Consider the following 21679-nt stretch of genomic DNA (forward strand, 5'->3'; position numbering starts at 1 on the left):
TATATGATCTCAAAACATATATAAAAGGAAGTTTATGTAATGTGGTCCAGCTGGTCAGCTCATGATTGTACACTTGATACTGTGTTGGTATAGTATAACAAGAATGATAATGCTGTCATTGTTTTCAGAAGCCTATTTTATGATGAAGCATATTAAAATAAGGCAAGCTTAAATAAGTCGTAGTGTTATCTTCTGAGTTGTAATTTTAGAATGCTAAAGCATGATGGTAAATCTCACATTGGATTACATATATATACATATACATGATGGAGGAATTCATAATTAAATACAAAGATGGAATGTTAGGGGTTCATAAAAATAGTATTCAGAAGGCCAGAGCCCAGAATAAGCAAGCCAAAGTTTTAGAAAACATTGTGGGTCATTTTAGTTACATTTAGAGTAAGAAAAAGAAACATTTCAAATTACTAAAAACTTTTATGATTGCTATATGACAAATTCAAGAATCTAATGTACCTATATATTGTAGAAAGAATTAATTAAAGAAGGCATGGTGATGAGCTGTGGGAGTTAGCAAAAGCACACATTCACTCATTAATTAGATGCATATTTATAGATCATCTGATATATTCCAGGCAATGTGATGCAGCTGTGATACATTATGAAGAAAGGAGGTTTATTTGGACTGTTCGTTATGGTCCAAGGTTAAGGATGTTAAGACTGTATTCTGTGGGAATTGGGAAGTTGTTGCTGGGTTTGGCAAGATGTCATAGAATTCTGTTTTGATATTCTATATATTACTATGTGGATTTCAGGGATAGGACTGGATGCAGGTAATTTAGGAAACTATTATGATATCTCTACAGGCCAACCTAAGGCCTGTTCATATGTAGAAAATTAAAATTCTGGTGTACTTTTTCTTTCTTCTTGCTGATTCTCATAGTACAGCGTGCTGTTTCAGTCCATTGGCCTTCCTTTTGAGATATATTTGAATTTATTTTTTTGTCTGTTTTATTATACATGAACAGTGATATTTAAATATATTTCAATAAATTTGATTATTTTCCTAAGTAGTTAATGTTATAGATATTAATTATAGGATATTTATTTTATAGCACTTTAAAAGGCATAGTCAGACCATTTAGTAACTGTTGACCTACATCCAAACTGATTAAGAAACCACTGTTATACACAACTTAGGGTATTCCAGTTAGAAACCCCAAATTTAGGAGCTTGATTTCTCTTCTTCACTTTTCCATTTATTAATTAATTTTTTCATGATTTATTCTTCTCTAGGAAGTAGGATAATTCAGTTAACTTATAATGTAATCACTGGTCTTAGCTCTTTTAGAGGCCTCTGTAGCATTTTCTTATGAATAGAACATCTTTAATGAGAATGTTGCTATGAAGAACAATTATATTTGGCTTTATGGATTCCTGGTTTCATTGAGTCTGATATTACTACTTTGATTACCCATTTTAACTTTATACTTTTTTTAACCTTAGTTGAGTTTGTGTATAATAATTAGCATTAGAAAATTTTTATCCTGAAATTTAACAGATTATTTAAAAGCAAAAATCTTACTTTCAAAAAAGCAAATCATGAGACAAAAATTAAACTAAATGAAATCATGAGATTTAATAAGTAAGTTTTCACATTTTTTTTTAATGTTCAGATTTTGCCCTTATTTCAAGAAGCTGAAGATAAAAACAAACTTTTACGAACCGTGGCAGGTGGAGGTTTAGAAACAATTAGTAATCTGAAAGCTAAATGGGATAAATTTGAGTTGATGATGGAAAGTCATCAACTTATGATTAAAGATCAGGTAAGAACTTCCTAGTTATTTTATTAAAATGGAAAAAAAATTTCTAATTTATGATTTCTTGCTTATATTTATTCCATTATAGCTCAAATTTATACAGATTTAACGTTGCTATTGAAATTGATTCCCTTCAGTGCTTTTATAGCAAAATACTTTGTATATGATTGTTTCATATGGTTTGTCTTCACTTCTACCAGAGCAAGAAGGAGATGTACTTTGTAATTTGAAATGTACTTTGAAATGTAATATTGTTTTCAGTCTGTTGGTTGAATTTATTACTTATCATGTGTTGCTTAAGTTTGTCTGAAACTATATTATTTAATTACTAAATTTATTTTGATGTAAATATCATGAATCTAGACACAAAATATTAGCTTAGGTTTCTCTCTCAAGTTAGACTACAAGCTGATATGATGCCTCTGTTCTGTAATTTTGTTGTGAGCCTGTATTTCTTCAGTGGTATTTCTCCTCCAGTCCCAAGGTTTTGTCCAAGCTGGGTTGCTACCACATCCACTGGAAATAGGAAAGGGAACCATCTTTTTTTAAGAGGGCAATCTGGGAACTGCATGCATTTCTTGCAGTTATCTATTGTTAACCAGAAGTTACTCTTTTTTTTTTTTTTTTTAAAGACTTTATTTATTTGAAAGGCTGAGTTGCGAAGAGAGAGAGTTTGAGATCAATATTCCATCCACTGGTTTACTCCCCAAATGGGGATAGGCCAGGCCATAGCCAGGAGCCAGAAACTTCTTCCAGGTTTTCCACATGGGTGCATGGGTCCAAGGACTTCAGCCATTCTCCACTGCTTTTGCAGGCACATTAGCAGGGAGCTGGATCTAAAGTGGATCACTATTGAAGTGGGACTTAAACTGGTGCCCATATGGAATGCCAGCATTGCATTCGGTGGCTTAACCTGCACCATAGTGCTGACCCCAAGAAGTTACTCTTAAAGCCTTTAGATGTGCTGGGAGACTGGAAAATACTTTCCTGAATTAAGAAGCTATATACTCAGGTTGAACAAGCAGCAGTCATTGAACAATTTTTAGATTATATCACCTGTTGATGGTTGTAGGGGATGCTGTTATTCACGTGAATGATTTGTTTAATGATGATTTTTTTTAGTGTTATCTTTTTTTGTAAAGATTTATTTATTTATTTGAAAGACTTACACACAGAGAAAAGGAGAGGCAGAGAGAGAGAGAAGAGAGAGGTCTTCCATATGCTGGTTTACTCCCCAATTGGCCACAATGGCTGGAGCTGCACTGATCTGAAGCCAGGAGCCAAGAGCTTCTTCCAGGTCTCCCACATGGGTTCAGGGAACCAAGGACTTGGGCCATTTTCTATTGCTTTTCCAGGCCATAGCAGAGAGCTGGTTAGGAAGTGGAGCAGTTGGGACTCGAACCGGCACCCATATGGGATGCCAGCACTGCAGGTAGTGGCTTTACGCACTGGGCCACAGCGCCAGCCCCACGTTATCTTTTATTAGTTTAAATTTATTACCTTCTTTTGTCTTTCAATTGTTTTATAATTGAAATCAATAATTAAAATAAAAACAATCTTTGAAAAGTTGATGTTGATATATTTTCACTTTTAAATAAAAATATTAGATATAAAAATGTGAAAAAGTGACATTTTACTTTGTGTTAATTATTTATTAGATTGAAGTGATGAAAGGAAATGTGAAATCACGTCTTCAGATCTATTATCAAGAACTGGAAAAATTTAAAGCTCGTTGGGATCAACTAAAGCCTGGTGATGATATTATTGAAAATGGTCAACATAATACTCTTGATAAAAGTGCAAAGTTAATAAAAGAGAAAAAAATTGAATTTGATGATCTTGAAGTCATAAGAAAGAAGCTAATGTAAGTGTCTTTTTTGTTAAACTGGTAGTGCTAGTTTTGAAAAAATATATTAACCTAGAATTTTCTTTCATCTCATATCTTGATACTTCATCTCATAAACGCCAGTAGCTTTAAAATGCAAGTTAAGTGTTTAAATTACTACTTTTGTGTAACCTTAAGAAAGCAGTGATGTGACTGAGTTATGTGAGAAGACTTGAAAGAGTTATGGAACACGTGTGTTATGAAGAAACTATATAGAATTTCAGGATTTTTTTTTTGTGCAGTAAAATGATCTTATCTTGGAATTCCAGTTTCCACAGACTTTTTGAAGCCACCTTATATTCAGAAAAAACAAATTCCAAGAAAGCCCTAGAAATAGAAATAAAAATTAAATTTACTTATAAGTTAAATTGTGGAGTTGGAATACTGATTATCTGTGGTCCTGCCCTTTGTAATTATGGAATATATTTAATTTTTAGAAAAATATTTTCAATGTCTCTGAGAAAACAATCTAGCAAAATAAGTAATTAGAAAATGCTTTGCCAGTTTATTATATAATAATACCAGGTATTAAATTTGAGTACTGTTTAGGTTTGATCTATTTAGGCCAATATAGCCATAAATTAATTAATTTTATAGTAAAATGGATAGTTTAGTACTATTCTTTCTTTCATTCTTTCTTTCCTTCATTTTTTAACACTTATTTTTATTTATTTTTAATTTTTTTAGGATTTATTTTATTTATTTGAAAGACAGAGTTACAGAGAGGTAGAGACAGAGAGAAAGGTTTTCCATTCTCTGGCTCAGTCCCCAGATGGCTGCAATGGCCAGAGCTGCACCGATCCGAAGACAGGAGCAGGAGCCAGGAGCTTCTTCTGGGTCTCCCACATGGGTGCAGGGGCCCAAGGACCTGGGTCATCTTTTACTGCTATCCCAGGCTATCCCAGAGAGCTGGATGGGAAGAGGAGCAGCCGGGACTAGAACTGCGCTCATATTGGATGCCGGTGCTTCAGGCCAGGGGTTTAAGTAGCTGCGCCACAGTGCTGCCCCCCCCCCCCCTTTTTTTGAAGATTTATTTATTTGAAAGGCAGAGTAACTGAGAGAATCGGAGAAGCAGAAAAAGAGATACCCTGCATCTGCTGGTCTACTTCCCAGATGCCTGTAATAGCCCGGGGTAGTCCAGGCTGAAGGCAGGAGCTTAGGACTCCAATCAGGTCTCCTATGTGGGTGGCAGGAACCCAGGCATCTAGGCTGTCATCTGCTGCCTCCCGGAATTATCCTCAGGAAGCTGGACCAGAAGTGCAGAGTAGCCTGGACTCAATTCAGGCACTTCTGAATGGAATATGAGTTTCCCAAAGGTGCTCCTACCCTTTATACCATATTGCCTACCTACTCTTACAACTATAATTATTAAATGATCTTGCGTTAATTAGATGAAGGTTAGCTTATATTCTAGAAACCAACCATTCCAACTGTGAAGAATGTTCTCATATCAGATTAATCCAAAGATATAAATAGATGTATACATAAAATCTCTTTTTTTATATTAAGAACTCCTTTTTAAGCTTTTTAACTCCTTAGGTATTATGCCCATATATGTGAATAAAGAAGACAGTTCCCCACTGTCTTTCTTCCATGAGACATACACATGCATACATACGTGTGGAATTCAGTTAAGTAACTTGATATTTACGTTTTTATTTTTAAAAAGCATAATATTCAATATTTTTTTCTATAGTGATGATTGTCATCATTTTGGATTAGAAGAACCTAACTTCTCCTTGGCATATAGCATCTCTAAAGACATTGAGAATTGTGCACAAATTTGGGCCCTGTATGAAGAGTTTCAACAAGGATTTCAAGAAATGGCCAATGAAGATTGGATTACTTTTCGGTTAGATTGAAAAAAAAACTATTATTTAGATTATTGTAATTTGGTAGTCTTTTTTTGGGATGTGAACTCTAAGATGTATTTATGTTATTTTATAGGACCAAGACTTACCTGTTTGAGGAATTTTTGATGAATTGGCATGACAGATTGAGGAAGATTGAAGAACATTCAGTAATGACAGTAAAATTACAATCAGAAGTTGACAAGTATAAAGTAAGATTATTTTACTTATTCTGTTCATTAAAAATTATGTTTGCAGCTTTCATTTATTTTTTATTATGTAGTGAGTAAACCAGAATTTTAGTTTATGTATTTTTCAATTAACATAATCTATTACATGAAAAAAATAGGAAATACAGACTAAACCATAAAAATTATTGATCATTCTGCTACCACTAGAAATAAGCTGTGGCTAAGAAATTTATGGTTAAGATTATAAATCGGAATGCATATACATCCTAGGGCAATGTAAGTCATATGCTAAAATAATAAAAGTAGAAACGGTCTAGTCATGTCTTAAAATATATTAAACTACAAATAGAAATTTGCATATATCTGTATCAGTGTTGAACAGAAGGATTTATATAATTCTGTTTGAGAATGTGATTTCAAGATCATTGAATAATAGAATAATTAAACTTTTTATAATTAATAACCATGAAAGTAAATAAAAATTTATATTTTACATATATATGCCTTTTTCTTTTTTTTCTTCTTTTTTAAAAAACAGACTGCAATTCCTATATTGAAATATGTCAGAGGGGAGAATCTTTCTCCAGATCACTGGCTTGACCTTTTTCGTCTACTTGGCCTTCCTAGGGGGACCAGTCTAGAAAAACTATTGTTTGGTGATCTGCTTAGAGTAGCTGATACAATTGTAGCGAAAGCTTCAGAACTCAAAGTAAGAATATTTTTTGTAAATTTCCCATAAGTCTGACCTTTGTTAATATATAATTTTGCTTCATTTTCTGTTATTTAAAGCAATGATGTTAGATTTTTTTTCTTGCCTTAAAATAGTAACCATGCTCCATTATTCCATTTTTCTTGTATAAATAATCTAGCCAAATCTGTCTACTACTGTTTATGGGGGTATAGAAACAATAATATAGACCTCTTTGAGAGGAAAATCATGGAATTCAAAAAATGTCTTTCATTAAAAATGAAATAAGTTTTAATTTAAAAACTTTACATAAAATACAATTAAAATCGTGTGATAATGTTACAAATAGAAACTATGGGATATAAAGATTCAGAAAGCTAAACCAAGAGCAGGCTTTCCAATCAGGTTGAGTAAAAGTTCAGGTAAAAGTAAAATTTATCACAATTCTGTCATAAATGGCAGACTTTCTTTGTTTTGTTCTGGCCATTCAGTATAAAAATTTGAGGGCCCTGTGTATCAGAATATTTTATCTCCAAAATGTAAACTTTTATGTTTGTCCATAATCTTGGAATGTATTTATATCATCATGAGAAGTTGTAAAGTGCAACTGCTGTGGTTGGTATTGTGACAGTGGGTTAAACCACTACCTGCAACACTGGCATCCTATGTGGGCACCAGTTTGAGCCTTGGCCTCTCTACTTCGGATTCAGCTCTCTGCTAATTCTTATGTGTATGCAGGGTAGGATGGCCCAAGTGCATGGGCTCCAGCCACACACATGGGAGATCTGGCTGGAGTTCTAAGCTCCGACTTTGGCCTGGACCAGCCCCAGCTGTTGTGGCCATTTGGCATGTGGAAGATTAATCTCTTTCTCTCTCTCCTTCCCTCCCTCTCTGCAACTCTGCCTTTCATATAAATAAATAAACCTTAAAAAAAGTGCATAACTGCTAAAGGAGGGAACTCTAGTTTAAATGTATTAGAATTTACAATAAGATTACAATAACATTTATGAAGTTAATGTTCTCTTAAATCTTATCTTTTGGTGTACAAAACTTGAAGTAGCCACATTAATTTTGTTTTTCATGAAAGATGCTTGAGTTTTCTGTTTTTATTTTTTGTAAGATTAAGAAAACTTTAGGCTGATGTTTATATGTACTTTGACCATGAACTTGGATATTTTGTATATGATACGCCTGGATAAAATTATCAGTAATTTTCTTGCATTACATATAAAATATGTCTATTTAATTTTTTGTCCTTTTGTGAAAAGCCAGATATAATTATATTTTATTGTAAAGTGTATTTATTCTAATTTATTTATGTGATAGTTAATGTTGAAATAATAAATGTGGATATTTTGCATTAAATAGGATTTAAATAGTCGGGCACAAGGTGAAGTAACAATCAGAGAAGCTTTACGTGAACTTGATCTTTGGGGAGTTGGAGCTGTGTTTACACTGGTTGATTATGAAGACAGCCAAAATCGAACCATCAAACTGATTAAAGACTGGAAAGATATAGTAAATCAGGTTGGAGATAATAGATGCCTTCTTCAATCCTTAAAGGATTCCCCTTACTATAAAGGATTTGAAGATAAAGTATCAATTTGGGAAAGAAAACTTGCAGAGTTAGATGAGTACCTGCATAATTTAAATCTTATTCAGAGAAAGTGGGTGTACTTGGAACCCATTTTTGGCCGTGGAGCATTGCCTAAAGAACAGACACGCTTCAACAAAGTTGATGAAGATTTTAGGTCAGTGCACTTAGATAAGACATAGACCCTTATGACTGTTTTTTAGTCATTCATATTGTGAGTTGCTTTATACAAGCTAGTTACTTTCATTGTGCTTTCAGTATTTTCTTCTGAGAAGCTGTTTCTCAATTTATTCAAAAGTTAATTCTTGAACCATTATAATATGATTTCTCTCTTTACCATTGTACTTAATATATATACATATATGTGTGTGTTTTTGTGTGTGTATATGTATGTTGCCTAAAAATACCAATTACTTTCTTATCTTAAATTCAATGAGAATTTTTCATTTCTTGTTTTACTTCATTGCTGATATTTAATAATTTTGCTCTCTTCCTTGGATTTTGTGAAAATGTCCTCTCTTGGTTTTCTACCTGTCTCTCTGGTTCTGCTCCTAGTTTTCAGTTCTTATCCCTGTCCAAACTTTCAGGTGTGAACATTTTGCAAACTTCTATCTTCGGTTGTTTTCTCACTGTTCTTTCCTCAGGTAATCTTAACTTCACTCAGCTTCAGTTCTCTTCATTTTGATGAATTCTTCTCAATTTCTATGTACTGTCTGTAATTCTCTTCTGAGCTCTATATCTATTAATCATCTTCAATAGATCAAATAGATCTAGAGTTCAATAGATCAAGAGTTCAGATCAAAACTGAACTCTTGAGCATACCCTACATATCGCTTTCCCACAAATATTTCTCTTTCTGCTTCTTATCTCAGTAGATAGTACTACCTAGTTGCTGAAAGCAGAAACATATTAGATATCATGATGTATCCCTTTCCCTCCACTTCCAAATTCATTAATTTATCAAATTTAATTGATTCTAACCTACTTAATATTTTGCAATAACCATCTTTTATATCTCTACTTCTCCTGTTGTATTCTAAAGTGCTTTGTCACTTATACTATTACAGTAATGCTCTGACTTGTTCTTGTCTTCTCCATTAAGTTTTTCATACAACAGAATAATTTAAAAATGCAGTTTCAGGCTCATGCCGTGGCTCAGTTAGCAAATCCTCCGCCTGTGGTGCCGGCACCCTGGGTTCTAGTCCTTGTTGGGGCACCAGGTACTAGTCCCGGTTGCTCCTCTTCCAGTCCAGCTTTCTGCTGTGGCCCGGGAGGGCAGTGGAGGATGGCCCAAGTGCTTGGGTCGCTGAACCCGCATGGGAGACCAGGAGGAAGTACCCGGCTCCTGGCTTCGGATCGGCGTAGCACCGGCTGTAGCGGCCATTAGGGGAGTGAACCAATGGAAGGAAGACCTTTCTCTCTGTCTCTCTCTCTCACTGTCTAACTCTGCCTGTCAAAAAAAAAAAAAAAAAAAAAAAACAAAAACAAAAAACAAAAAAAACTATTAAAAATGTAGTTTCATGCTTTCTTTATTTTGCTTTCATAAGTAGAACTTTAAAGTGGTTTTGCATTGTTCTAAGGATAAAGTAGGATCTGCTTCTTGTTCATGTCTTTAGATCTTTCTTGTGTTTTTTCTTCTTTATTATTATTATTTCTTATTAACTACAGCCAGTAGTTTCTCAGATATAAGGGGGCTTCAAAAAGGTAATGGAAATATATATTAGTTCTATAAACTTTTTGAAGCACTTGTTATCTTGCTCTTTTTCAGGATCTCTGTCAGAAACTGTTTTTTTCCCACTAATCTTCTTTTTCTTTTATTTACTGTTTGTGTCTCAGCTTAAGTTATTTCTTCAAAGAAATCCTAGGTTATAAGTTGCCATATTAGCCAGTTTAACAATAGTTTGTACTTTGACTTCTTATGATTTGCTATAATTTTATTGAAATCTTTTAAGGAATTAGTGTCTTTTTTCTGTCAGTGGCACCATTAGCTCTATTGTGTAGGGCTTAATTTATGTTTAGGGAAAGTGTGAAACAAGAGTTTGCTGTATGGGAAGTTAAAAATGGTGATGGCATGTTTATTTAGTATTATTTATGAAGAGAATCTTATTATATTGTTATTTTAGCAGTATTATCTCTATAAGTAGATGATAAAATAAATGTCGTAATTTCCCTCAGCCAATAATTTTAAAAATGGATGTGAAAATAATTCATTTTTTTCATTTTAGATCAATAATGATTGACATTAAGAAGGACAATAGAGTCACAACGTTAACTACTCATGCAGGCATCAGAAATGCTCTACTGACAATACTTGATCAGCTTCAAAGATGTCAGAAATCATTAAATGAATTTTTGGAGGCATGTTATTATTATTTTTTTTAAATGAAACTGTGTACTAAATTGTGAAGTATTTATCTTAATTAGTGGAAAGATAAAGCTATTCTTTATGCTTTAACTTTTCTTAGGAAAAACGATCAGCATTCCCAAGATTTTATTTTATTGGTGATGATGACTTATTGGAAATACTGGGCCAGTCTACTAACCCATCAGTGATTCAGTCTCACCTCAAGAAATTATTTGCTGGTAAGAATCAACGTTCACTCAGTAGATATTTTTTGCATTTCAGTCTTCTTCCAGGCATAATATTACATTCTTGTTTAGACTATTAAATAAAATACAGCTCATATACTTAAAGAATTTGTAGTTTAACAGGGGATACAGGTTGTAAATTTTTAAAAAAGATATATTTTATTAGAAAGGCAGCATTGTAGAGAGAGAAAGGGGAGACAGAGAGAGAGGTCTTATATCCACTGGTTCACTTCCTAAATGGCCTCATTGGCCAGAGCTTGGCCAGACTGAAACCAGGAGCCCAGAGCTTCTTCCAGGTCTCTCACATGGGTGCAGGGTCCCAAGCACTTGAGCCATCCTGTGCTGTCTTCCCAGGCATATTAGCAGGGAGCAGGATTGGAAGTGAAGCAGCTGGGAATGGAACCAGTGCCCATATGGTATGCTGGCACTGCAAATGGCAGCTTAACTCATAAATTAACAAGTACAATATAGTGTGACAATTCCTATGATCACTGTAAGTATGTGGTGCTATAGGTGCAGCAGTGAGGGCATTTAGCTTAGTTTGGTGGCGTCATAGAGAAAATGATGTATTTGGCAAGATCTGAAGAATGCATAGGCTTTTGTTAGAAGAAAGGTAGGCATTCAGAGTGAATAGGTTGTGCAGAGTTGTGAAGGTGACGGAGAATATGCCCTTCCATTGTTGAGTTTAAGGTCTCCTGAAAGATATCCAAGCAGAAATACTCGATGGGCAGTTATTATCAGAGACCTAGGATAAGAATGTAGAATTTTTTTTTTTGAAGATTTTATTTATTGAGGGAGTCAAGATGGCAGAATAGGGAGGGAGCTTACTGATAGTCTGAGAGAAGACAGATTAATAAAAGTGAAGATAGTGTAGTCTCAGGGAAGAATTAGTGAAAAAATGGCCAAGAAAACTCTTCCATAATTAGAGGGACACAGTGGACCTACTTGGAGGGCATGGGCGCCCACAGCTTGGGACCCCAGCTGCTGAGAGCCTCCACACCAGTGCTGGAAAGAGAGGTGAAATAAACCCGCAGTAGCCCGAGACACTGGCGGAAAGGTGCAAGAAGAGCCTAGAGGGAAGGAGGCTTGAAGCCCCCTGGGGGAAAGTACACCAGCCTCATTAGAGGAGAGAAAAAATAAAATGGACGTTACAGACATGATTCTCTCCTTCTAGTCACCTTACAAAAGCCTAAGAGCTGGTAGAACAGGAGCCATTTTAAACATACGTAACAGCTGTGCCAGCTCCGAGCTGTGCTTGGCAATCAGCCAAAAAGAAAACCTCTCTCTGGTGGGAGTAATAACAGGGAGACTAAGACCTAGTGAGTGTATGGAGCTTATGAACTGGGACTGTGGGGGAAAAAAAAAAAAAACTGCTGAGGGTATGTGGGAGAACTCACAGTGTGTCTAAGACTTGAGTAGTCTTGGTGGGAGATGCCACAAGCTCAGGTGGCCTTGGCTACGAGGTGAGAGACACTGCAGGGGAATCTGAGCTTACACTGAGGACTGCACAGATCCTTTGTGTGGTCTTGGGACAGAGCAGACAAATATTATACCCACTGGGGCTAGCGATCAAGCAATGTTCACCATCAAGGAGAAGAGCTCAGCTGAGCAGAATTACTTCCCTTCTTATTAAAGAAGAGAGAGAGAGAGAGAGAGAGAGAGAGAGAGAGAGAGATTTACCATGCCAAACCTGGTGTGTCACTATTTGCACACCCTTAACCCTGAAGAACTGAACAGAGCTCTCTGGCCACACCTACCACAAGCCTCTAGAGAGTCACTGAAAGCAGACAGTCCAATTACAAATGCCAAACAACAAACGCAGCAACCAAGGAAACAAGAAAAAGGAAGACAGCATGACACTCCCAAAAGAACATGACACATCAATACAAGATTATGATGACGTTGATATAGAAGATATGCAGGAAATGGAACTCAAAAAATTTATGATAAGAATATTTAGAAGTAACCAAAAACAAATGCATGAACTACTGAAATCCATGCAGGACATGAAAGAAAATCTCTCTCGTGAAAATGAAATCTTAGGGAGGAATCAAAATGAAATGAGGAATTTAATAGAACCAATGGAAGGAAGACCTTTCTCTCTGTCTCTATCTTTCACTGTCTAACTCTACCTGTCAAAAAAAAAAAAAAAAAAAAAAAAGAGGTTGGAAAAAGATACTCCATGCCAACAGAAACCAAAAAAGAGCTGGCATAGCCATCTTAATATCAGACAAAATAAACTTTAACACAAAAACAATTGAGACAAAGAGGGGCACTATATAATGATTAAGGGATAAATTCAACAGGAAGATATAACTATTATAAACGTATATGCACCTAATTACAGAGCACCAGGTTATTTAAAAGATATATTAAGGAATTTAAAGGGAGATTTAGACTCCAATACAGTAGTATTGGTGGCCTTTAGTACTCCACTTTCAATAATAGATCAACCAGACAGAAGATAAACAAGGAAACAGTAGATTTAATCGACATTATAGGCCACATGGATCTAACAGATATCTACAGAACTTTTCACTCTACACTTAAAGACTATACATTCTTCTCAGCAGTGCATGGAACCTACTCTAGGATTGACCACATACTAGGCTGTAAAGCAAGTCTCAGCAAATTCAAAAGAATTAGAATCATACCATGCAGCTTCTCAGACCACAATGGAATGAAGTTGGAAATTAGCAACTTGGAATCCCTAGAGCATATGCAAACACATGGAGACTAAGCAACATGCTCCTAAATGAACAGTGGGTCATAGACGAAAACAATGAGAAATCAAAAACTTTCTGGGAGCAAATGAGGATAACACCACAACATATCAAAACTTATAGGATACAGCAAAAGCAGTGTTAAGAGGAAAGTTTATAGCAATAGGTGCCTACATCAAAAAATTGGAAGGTCAACAAATAAATAAATTATCAATGCATCTCAAGGATCTAGAAAAACTACAGCAAACCAAACCCAAAACTAGTAGGAGAAGACAAAGATTTAAAATTAGTGAAGAAATGAACAGAATTTAATCCTCCCCCCCCCCAAAAAAAAAAAAACATTACAAAAGATCAGCAAAATGAAGAGCTAGTTTTTTGAAAAAATAAACAAAATTGACACCCCATTGGCCCAACTAACTAAAAAAAGGAGAGGGAAGACCCAAATCAATAAAATCAGAGATGAAAAAGGGAATGTAATGACACCACAGAAATAAAAAGAGTCATCAGAAATTACTACAAAGAGTTGTAAGCCAGCAAACTGGGAAATCTATCAGAAATGGATAGATTGCTGAACACATACAACCTACCTAAATTGAACCATGAATACATAGAAAATCTAAACAGACCCATAACCTATCAGAAATTGAATCAGTAATAAAGGCCCTCCCAACAAAGAAAAGCCCAGGACCGGATGGATTCTCACTGCTGAATTCTACCAGACATTTAAAGAAGAACTAACTCCAATTCTTCTCAAACTATTCAAAACAATTGAAAGAGGGAATCCTACCTAATTCTTTCTATGAAGCCAGTATCACCTTAATTCCTAAATCTAAAAAAGATGCAGCATTCAAAGAGAATTGCAGACTAATTTCCCTGATGAACATAGCCGCAAAAATCCTCAAAAAAATTCTCACCAATAGAATTCAACAACACATAAGAAAGATCATCCACCCAGACTAAGTGGGATTTATCCCTGGTATGCAGTGTTTGCAGATCAATTAATGTGATACACCACATTAACAAACTGCAAAAGAAAAACCATGTGATTATCTCAATAGATGCAGAGAAAGCATTTGATAAAATACAACACCCTTTCATGATGAAAGCTATAAGCAAATTGGGTATAGAAGGAACATTCCTCAAACCAATCAAGGCCATTTATGAAAACCCATGGCTTACATACAGAAATCAACTAACAACAGATGCTGGCGAGGATGTGGGGAAAAAGGGACACTAACCCACTCTTGGTGGGAATGCAAACTGGTAAAGCCAGTATGGAAGTCAGTTTGGAGATTGCTCAGAAACCTGAATATAGCCCTATGACCCAGCCATCCCACTCCTTGGAATTTACCCAAAGGAAATTAAATTGGCTAATAAAAGAACTGTCTGCACCTCAGTGTTTATTACAGCTCAATTCACAATTGCTAAGACATGGAATCAACCTAAATTCTCATCAACTGAAGACTGGATAAAGAAATTATGGTATATGTACTCTATAGAATACTATACGGCAGTAAAAAAAAATGTGATAGGCACTATAGTTCTGTTATATCCTGTTATGCTATGGGGTGTGCATTATGTGATATAGAAATGTCATGCTTGATAATTGTTCTTTAATTTTTTTTCAATTTAAATTATTCTAAATATTACAGGTATTTACAGTGTATGCTTTGATGAAGAATCAAAACATATAACTGCAATGAAATCTTTAGAGGGTGAAGTTGTACCCCTTAAAAATAAAGTTCTTTTATCAAATAATGTAGAGGTAAGTGAATCTTTTTCAAGTCTTAAAATAAGAATTAACTGAACTTTGTATCAAAGATAAGTTAATGAATTTGTAGGATAAAGTTGGTTACTTTATGTCATTTGGGAAACTCTTCAAATTATTTGTTAGGTTTAGTATGCTGTTATATCGAAAAGAATATCAATCTTTGTAAGGCAGCTTGGAATTTTGCAGAGAACCTTGGCTTTGGAACCAAACAGACTTGGGTATTAATCTTTGCTCTGATCTTACTAGCTGTGTGACTTATAGTTTCAATTTTCTTAAATTGCAAATCTTATCTGTTGCAATGACTTTGAGTTGAAAATGAGGTGAGATAATTGCCTTGAACTACACTATATAGTGGTTTGAACATAAGAATGTATTAAATCTTACTTCTCTTCACTCTTTATGAATTGCATAAAATTAATTGGGTGAACAAGTAGACCCAAAACAAGTGCATTTATGGGACAACTATTGCTTAACTGATTCTGTAGTATTATTTCAGGAATATTGCTAAAACTAAACAACAATAACTGGAATCATGTTGAATTATAATTTTCAGGTTCCAATATTCGTCTTCCATAAGAGGCCATGCCTTATTATTTATGTGTCTATACAGCTGTTATCTACATAGATAGATATTTCTATTTAGGCCTCAATATCATGGATATTGAATATATATGTAGGGTGAATGAAAGTATCTAAGTTTTGTTAAGTATCTCATATGTTTGGTTAATAATTTTGTTTTCATTTTGTAGTTTCTTTCTGGGACAACAGTAAGGGAAAGAACTTGTTTTAGCAATTGGGCTAGAGTAGTTATTACAGCAGAGGAAATATTGAAACTCTGGAAACTCTTCTGATTAGCAGAGTAGGTGTTCGTGTTGCTTTGCACTGAAAGATTCTCACTCTTCAGTTTTAGTGGCTTTTGAGCTAGGTAATACTGGAAACTGCCATACAAGTGTGAAAAAAAGGGTAGCACTTACAGTTAATGTAATAATGATGAAAAACTAAGAATGTAGGTTTTGTTTTATTTACAGATGGTACTCTTAAAGTAGGGATTTGTAAATATTCATTGTTATTTTTATTGACCATTATTTTTACCTTTACTTAACTTTAATTATTGTATCTTTAAATAAGTGAGTAGAAATATATGTTGTTTTGACTTTGAAACAAATACCCCAAAATAATGAAGAAGCATAATGGCTTCCTATGGTTGCAACTTTCTAAACTACCTGAATATGTGATCAGGACAGCATGAGCCAGGGTACTTCATCAGCCAATTTGAATTTGATTTATGGCTTAGTTATCTAGTTTGGATTGTCATAATGATGAAATGATGGCCTACTTTTAAAATGTTCATATTAATATTTGTGTAGATATACTAGTTGTGATAGTGTGACTTGCTACAAATTTGAGTTTTCACACCGTTATCTCGGGAGGTAAAAAATTGTGTTTTCTTTGAATTAAAGAACTTTTTATAAAATAATTACATGTCATATAACACTCTTTAGAAGTACGAGTCAATAAAAAACAATCCCCTGTCCAGAAATAAAAAGAATAGAGAAAGTCATTAGCTTGCATATTTGTTTTTCTGACTTGTGGTTACTACTTTTCAATTTTATTTCAGGCTTGGTTAAATGATTTGGCATTGGAAATGAAGCAAACCTTGAAAGAATTGTTGAAGGAATGTGTTACTGCTGGGCGAAGTTCACAAGGTGCAATTGACCCATCTCTGTTCCCTTCACAGGTAAGAAGGCTTATGTCTGGAATGTAACCAGGCGTGTTGTCATGGAAAAATTCCTGTCAGGGTTCAGAGAACTGAACTTTGTTCTTCTTCCTTTTTGTTTTATTTAGTTATTTATTTATTTGAAGGTGGAATTACAGAGAGGCAGAGGCAGAGAGAGAAATCTTCCATCTGCTGGTTCACTCTCCAAATGGTTGCAGTGAGTGGAGCTAAGCCGACCAGGAGCCTGAAGGCAACTTCTACTGCTTTCCCAGGCCACAGCAGAGAGCTGGATCAGAAATGGAGCAGCTGGGACTTGAACCAGCACCCATATGGGATGCCAGCATACCTAGTGGCAGCTTTACCCTCTATGCCACAGTTCCGGTCCCTGTTCTGTATTAACAGTTAGCATGGTGGCTGGCGCTGTGGTGCAGTGAGTTAAAGCCCTGGCCTGAAGCGCTGGCATCCCATATGGGCACTGGTTGTAGTCCTGGTTGCTCCTCTTCTGATCCTGCTCTCTGCTATGGCCTGGGAAAGCAGTTGAAGGTGGCCCAAGTCCTGGGGCCGCTGTACCCGCTTGGGAGACCTGGAATAAGCTCCAGGCTCCTGGCTTTGGATTGGTGCAGCTCCAGCTGTTGTGGCCATCTGGGGAGTGAATCAGTGGATGGAAGACCTCTCTCGCTGTCTCTACCTCTCTCTGTAACTCTGTTTTTCAAATAAATAAAATCTTAAAAAAAAAAAAAAAACCAGCATGGTTAAATTACTTAACTTCTGGGTCTCTGTTCCTTTAATTATAAAATGTGGGAGATGAACTAGTATCTCTATTCATTTTTTATAATTGAGAAGCCTTCAAGCAGAAGTTGTGCTGAGATCTAAGCAGCCTAGATTAGTGGTGAACAGGATAAGCAAAAGGGAATCAGGCATATAGTAGGTTCCAGGTTCCAGATGATTAGTTCATCATTGATGAAAAGGCATAACACTTATAACACAACTGCTTTCCACCCGTTTGCCCCCCCCCATTGTATCATCTGAAAAGTTGGAGCTACCAGGACCTTTGCAGGGAGTTAGTATGGATCTAAAACATAGTCACGATGCTGGAGCCAAGTTGGCGGAATAGTGAGGGCACGCACCAATAGTCCGGGAAAAGATAGTTTAGTAAAAGTGGAGTTACTGTAGCCTCAGGGAAAGACTCAGAAAAAAAACAGCAGAGGAAACTCTTCCGGATCTAGTGGATGTGATACTGAGGACCTACAGGGAGAGCAAGGTTGCCCACCGCTGAGCCGCAGGAGCGGGGAGCTGCGGGAGCCCAGCCGCAGAAGCCCAGCCACGGAATCTGTGTCAGCTCTGGAAGGGGAGGTGAGACAAAAACCTCTTGGTAACCTGAGACATTGGCAGGGAAAGGCAGAACGAGGCCTGAGGTCCCACTGGGAAAAGTGCATCAGGCTGACTGGAGGAGAGAAAAAAATGAATAAATAAGGGGAACCGGCAGGGTCACTAGCCTCTCTGTCCACTCACCTTACAAAGCCGAGCAAGACAAAGAGCAGACGCCATTTTATGTATATAAAAAAAATTCGGTAACCTTGGCAACCCAGTGAGAGACTGAGGAGAAATTTGAGACCATACTGAGGGCTGAATAAACTGTGTGGTCCCAGGGGTAACCAGACAAATACCCACAGAGGCCAGATTTCATACATATACATCAACTACCCTCAATTCCACTCAGCTGTGTGGAATTACTTCCCAACTGAGTAAAAAAAAAAAAATAAATAAATAAATAAAAAAAAGAGAGCGAGTGAGCAATCCAGAGAACAATCTGGGTGAGTCACCTTTGGCACACCCTTAACCCTGAAGAACCAAACAGAGCTCTCTGGCCACACCCATCATAGCCTCTAAGGATCCATCAAAAGCAGACAGTCCACTTAATCTAGAGTCATAGTATAATGAGAAAAAATACCACAGTGAAGGAATCAAAGAATATCTCCAATATGCCAAACGAACGTAGAAACTAAGGTAACAAGAGCAAGGAAGACACTATGATGCCCCCAAATGAAAAAGACACCCAAATTCAAGATTATGAAGATGATGAGATCTCAAAAAATTGATAATAACATTAAGAAGTTCTCAAAAACAAATTCTTGAACTACAGAAATCCTTAATGGACAAGATAGAAAATCTCTCGCGAAAATGAGATATTAAGGAGGAATCAAAATGAAATGAAACAACTAGTAGAACATGAAACTGTGATAGTGACAAGAAACCATAATGAAATGAAGAATTCAATAGATCAAATGACAAACACATTAGAGAGCCTTAAAAACAGAATGGGTGAAGCAGAAGAGAGAATATCGGACTTAGAAGACAGAGCACAGGAAAGGAAAAAGTCAAACCAAAGAAAAGAAGAGGGAATTAGAAATCTAAAAAATATTGTCGGGAATCTACAGGATACTATTAAAAACCCAACATTCGGGTCCTAGGAGTTCCTGAAGGCATGGAAAGGGAGAAAGGATTAGAAGGCCTTTTTAGTGAGATACTAGCAGAAAATTTCCCAGGTTTGGAGAAGGACAGAGACATCCTAGTACAAGAAGCTCATAGAACCCCTAATAAACATGACCAAAAGAGATCCTCACCATGACACATTGTAATTAAACTCACCACAGTGAAACATAAAGAAAAGATTCTAAAATATGCAAGAGAGAAACGCCAGATTACTCTTAGAGGATCTCCAATTAGACTCACAGCAGACTTCTCATCAGAAACCCTACAAGCTATGAGGGAATGGCGAGATATAGCCCAGGTACTAAGAGAGAAAAACTGCCAGCCCAGAATATTATATCCTGCAAAGCTCTCATTTGTGAATGAAGGTGAAAGAAAGACCTTTCACAGCAAACAGAAATTGAAAGAATTTGTCGCCACTCGTCCAGCCCTGCAAAAGATGCTTAAAGATGTGTTACACACAGAAACACAGAAACACGGTCACCAATATGAAAGAAGGTAAAGGAAGGAAACCTTACAGCAAAAGATCACAGGAAACTCAAAGCATATATAGGAAAATATCTTTGGCAAATGGCAGGTCAAAGTTACTACTTATCGATAGTCACATTAAACGTTAAAGACCTGAACTGTCCAGTTAAAAGACACCGAATGGCTGACTGGGTTAAGGAACAAAACCTATCTATTTGTTGCTTACAAGAAACACATCTTTCTAACAAAGATGCATACAGACTGAAAGTGAAAGGCTGGAAAAAGATACACCATGCCAAAAGAAATGAAAAAAGAGCGAGCGTAGCCATCTTAATATCGGATAACATAAACTTTACCACAAAAACTGTTAGAAGAGACAAAGAGGGGCACTATTTAATGATTAAGGGATCCATTCAACAGGAAGATACAACGATTATCAATGTATATGCACCTAATTACAGGGCACCAGGTTATTTAAAAGACTTGTTAAAGGACTCAAAGGGAGACTTAGACCCCAATACAATAGTACTGGGAGACTTCACTACTCCCCTCTCAGAGATAGACAGATCAATAGGACAGAAGATCAGCAAGGAGACAGTAGATTTAAATGACACTATAGCCCAAATGTATCTAACAGATATCTACAGAACTTTTCATCCTACATCTAAAGACTTTACATTCTTCTCAGCAGTACATGGAACCTTCTCTAGGATTGAGCACATACTAGGCCATAAAGCAAGTCTCAGCAAATTCAAAAAAATTAGAACCATACCATGCAGCTTCTCAGACCATAAAGGAATGAAGTTGGAAATTACAAACTCAGGAATCCCTAGAGCATATGCAAACACATGGAGATTGAACAGTATGCTCCTGAATGAACATTGGGTCATAAAAGAAATTAAGAGAGAAATCAAAAATTTCCAGGAAATAAATGAGGATAACAGCACATCATACCAAAACCTATGGGATACAGCAAAAGCAGTGTTAAGAGGAAAGTTTATATCAATAGGTGCCTACATCAAGAAATTGGAAAGGCACCAAATAGATGATCTTTCAGTTCATCTCAAGGATCTAGAAAATCGGCAGAAAACCAGACCCAAAGCTAGTAGGAGAAGAGAAATAATTAAAATCAGAGAAGAAATCAACAGGATTCAATCCAAAAAAAATTACAAAAACATCAGCCGAATGAGGAGGTGGTTTTTAAAAAATAAACAAAATTGACACCCTATAGTCCCAAGTAACTAAAAGAAGAAAAGAAAGGACCCCGATCAATAAAATCAGAGATGAAAAAGGAAACATAACAAAAGACACCACAGAAATAAAAAGAATCACCAGAAATTACTACAAGGACTTGTATGCCAGCAAACAGGGAAATCTATCAGAAATGGATAGATTCCTGGACACATACAACCTACCTAAATTGAGCCAGGAAGACATAGAAAACCTAAACAGACCAATAACTGACACAGAAATTGAAACAGTAATAAAGGCCCTCCCAACATAAAAAGCCCAGGACCAGATGGATTCACTGCTGAATTCTACCAGACATTTAAAGAAGAACTAACTCCAATTCTTCTCAAACTATTCAGAGCAATCGAAAAAGAGGGAATCCTCCCAAATTCTTTCTATGAAGCCAGCATCACCTTAATTCCTAAGCTGGAAAAAGATGCAACATTGAAAGAGAATTACAGACCAATATCCCTGATGAACATAGATGCAAAAATCTTCAATAAAATTCTGGCCAATAGAATGCAACAACACATCAGAACGATCATCCACCCAGACCAAGTGGGATTTATCCCTGGTATGCAGGGATGGTTCAATGTTCGCAAAACAATTAACATGATACACCACATTAACAGACTGCAGAAGAAAATGATTCTCTCAATAGATGCAGAGAAAGCATTTGATAAAATACAACACCGTTTCATGATG

General features: G+C 36.0%; 1 protein-coding gene across 3 annotated transcripts in view; it reads left to right on the forward strand.

The window, feature by feature from the left end:
- The window catches only part of DYNC2H1 (dynein cytoplasmic 2 heavy chain 1), a 367993-nt gene that overhangs the window by 38340 nt on the left and 307974 nt on the right, over positions 1-21679 (forward strand). For all 3 annotated transcript variants that reach the window (XM_062196938.1, XM_062196939.1, XM_062196940.1), the window contains exons 21-30: positions 1635-1784; positions 3437-3642; positions 5360-5515; positions 5611-5725; positions 6243-6413; positions 7761-8143; positions 10212-10344; positions 10452-10569; positions 14951-15063; positions 16688-16807. In XM_062196938.1, coding sequence (XP_062052922.1) covers positions 1635-1784; positions 3437-3642; positions 5360-5515; positions 5611-5725; positions 6243-6413; positions 7761-8143; positions 10212-10344; positions 10452-10569; positions 14951-15063; positions 16688-16807 — 1665 coding nt within the window. The remainder of the gene's footprint in view (positions 1-1634; positions 1785-3436; positions 3643-5359; positions 5516-5610; positions 5726-6242; positions 6414-7760; positions 8144-10211; positions 10345-10451; positions 10570-14950; positions 15064-16687; positions 16808-21679) is intronic.

The sequence above is a fragment of the Lepus europaeus genome, chromosome 7 (assembly GCF_033115175.1).
Source record: "Lepus europaeus isolate LE1 chromosome 7, mLepTim1.pri, whole genome shotgun sequence".
In the NCBI taxonomy this organism is placed as follows: domain Eukaryota; kingdom Metazoa; phylum Chordata; class Mammalia; order Lagomorpha; family Leporidae; genus Lepus; species Lepus europaeus.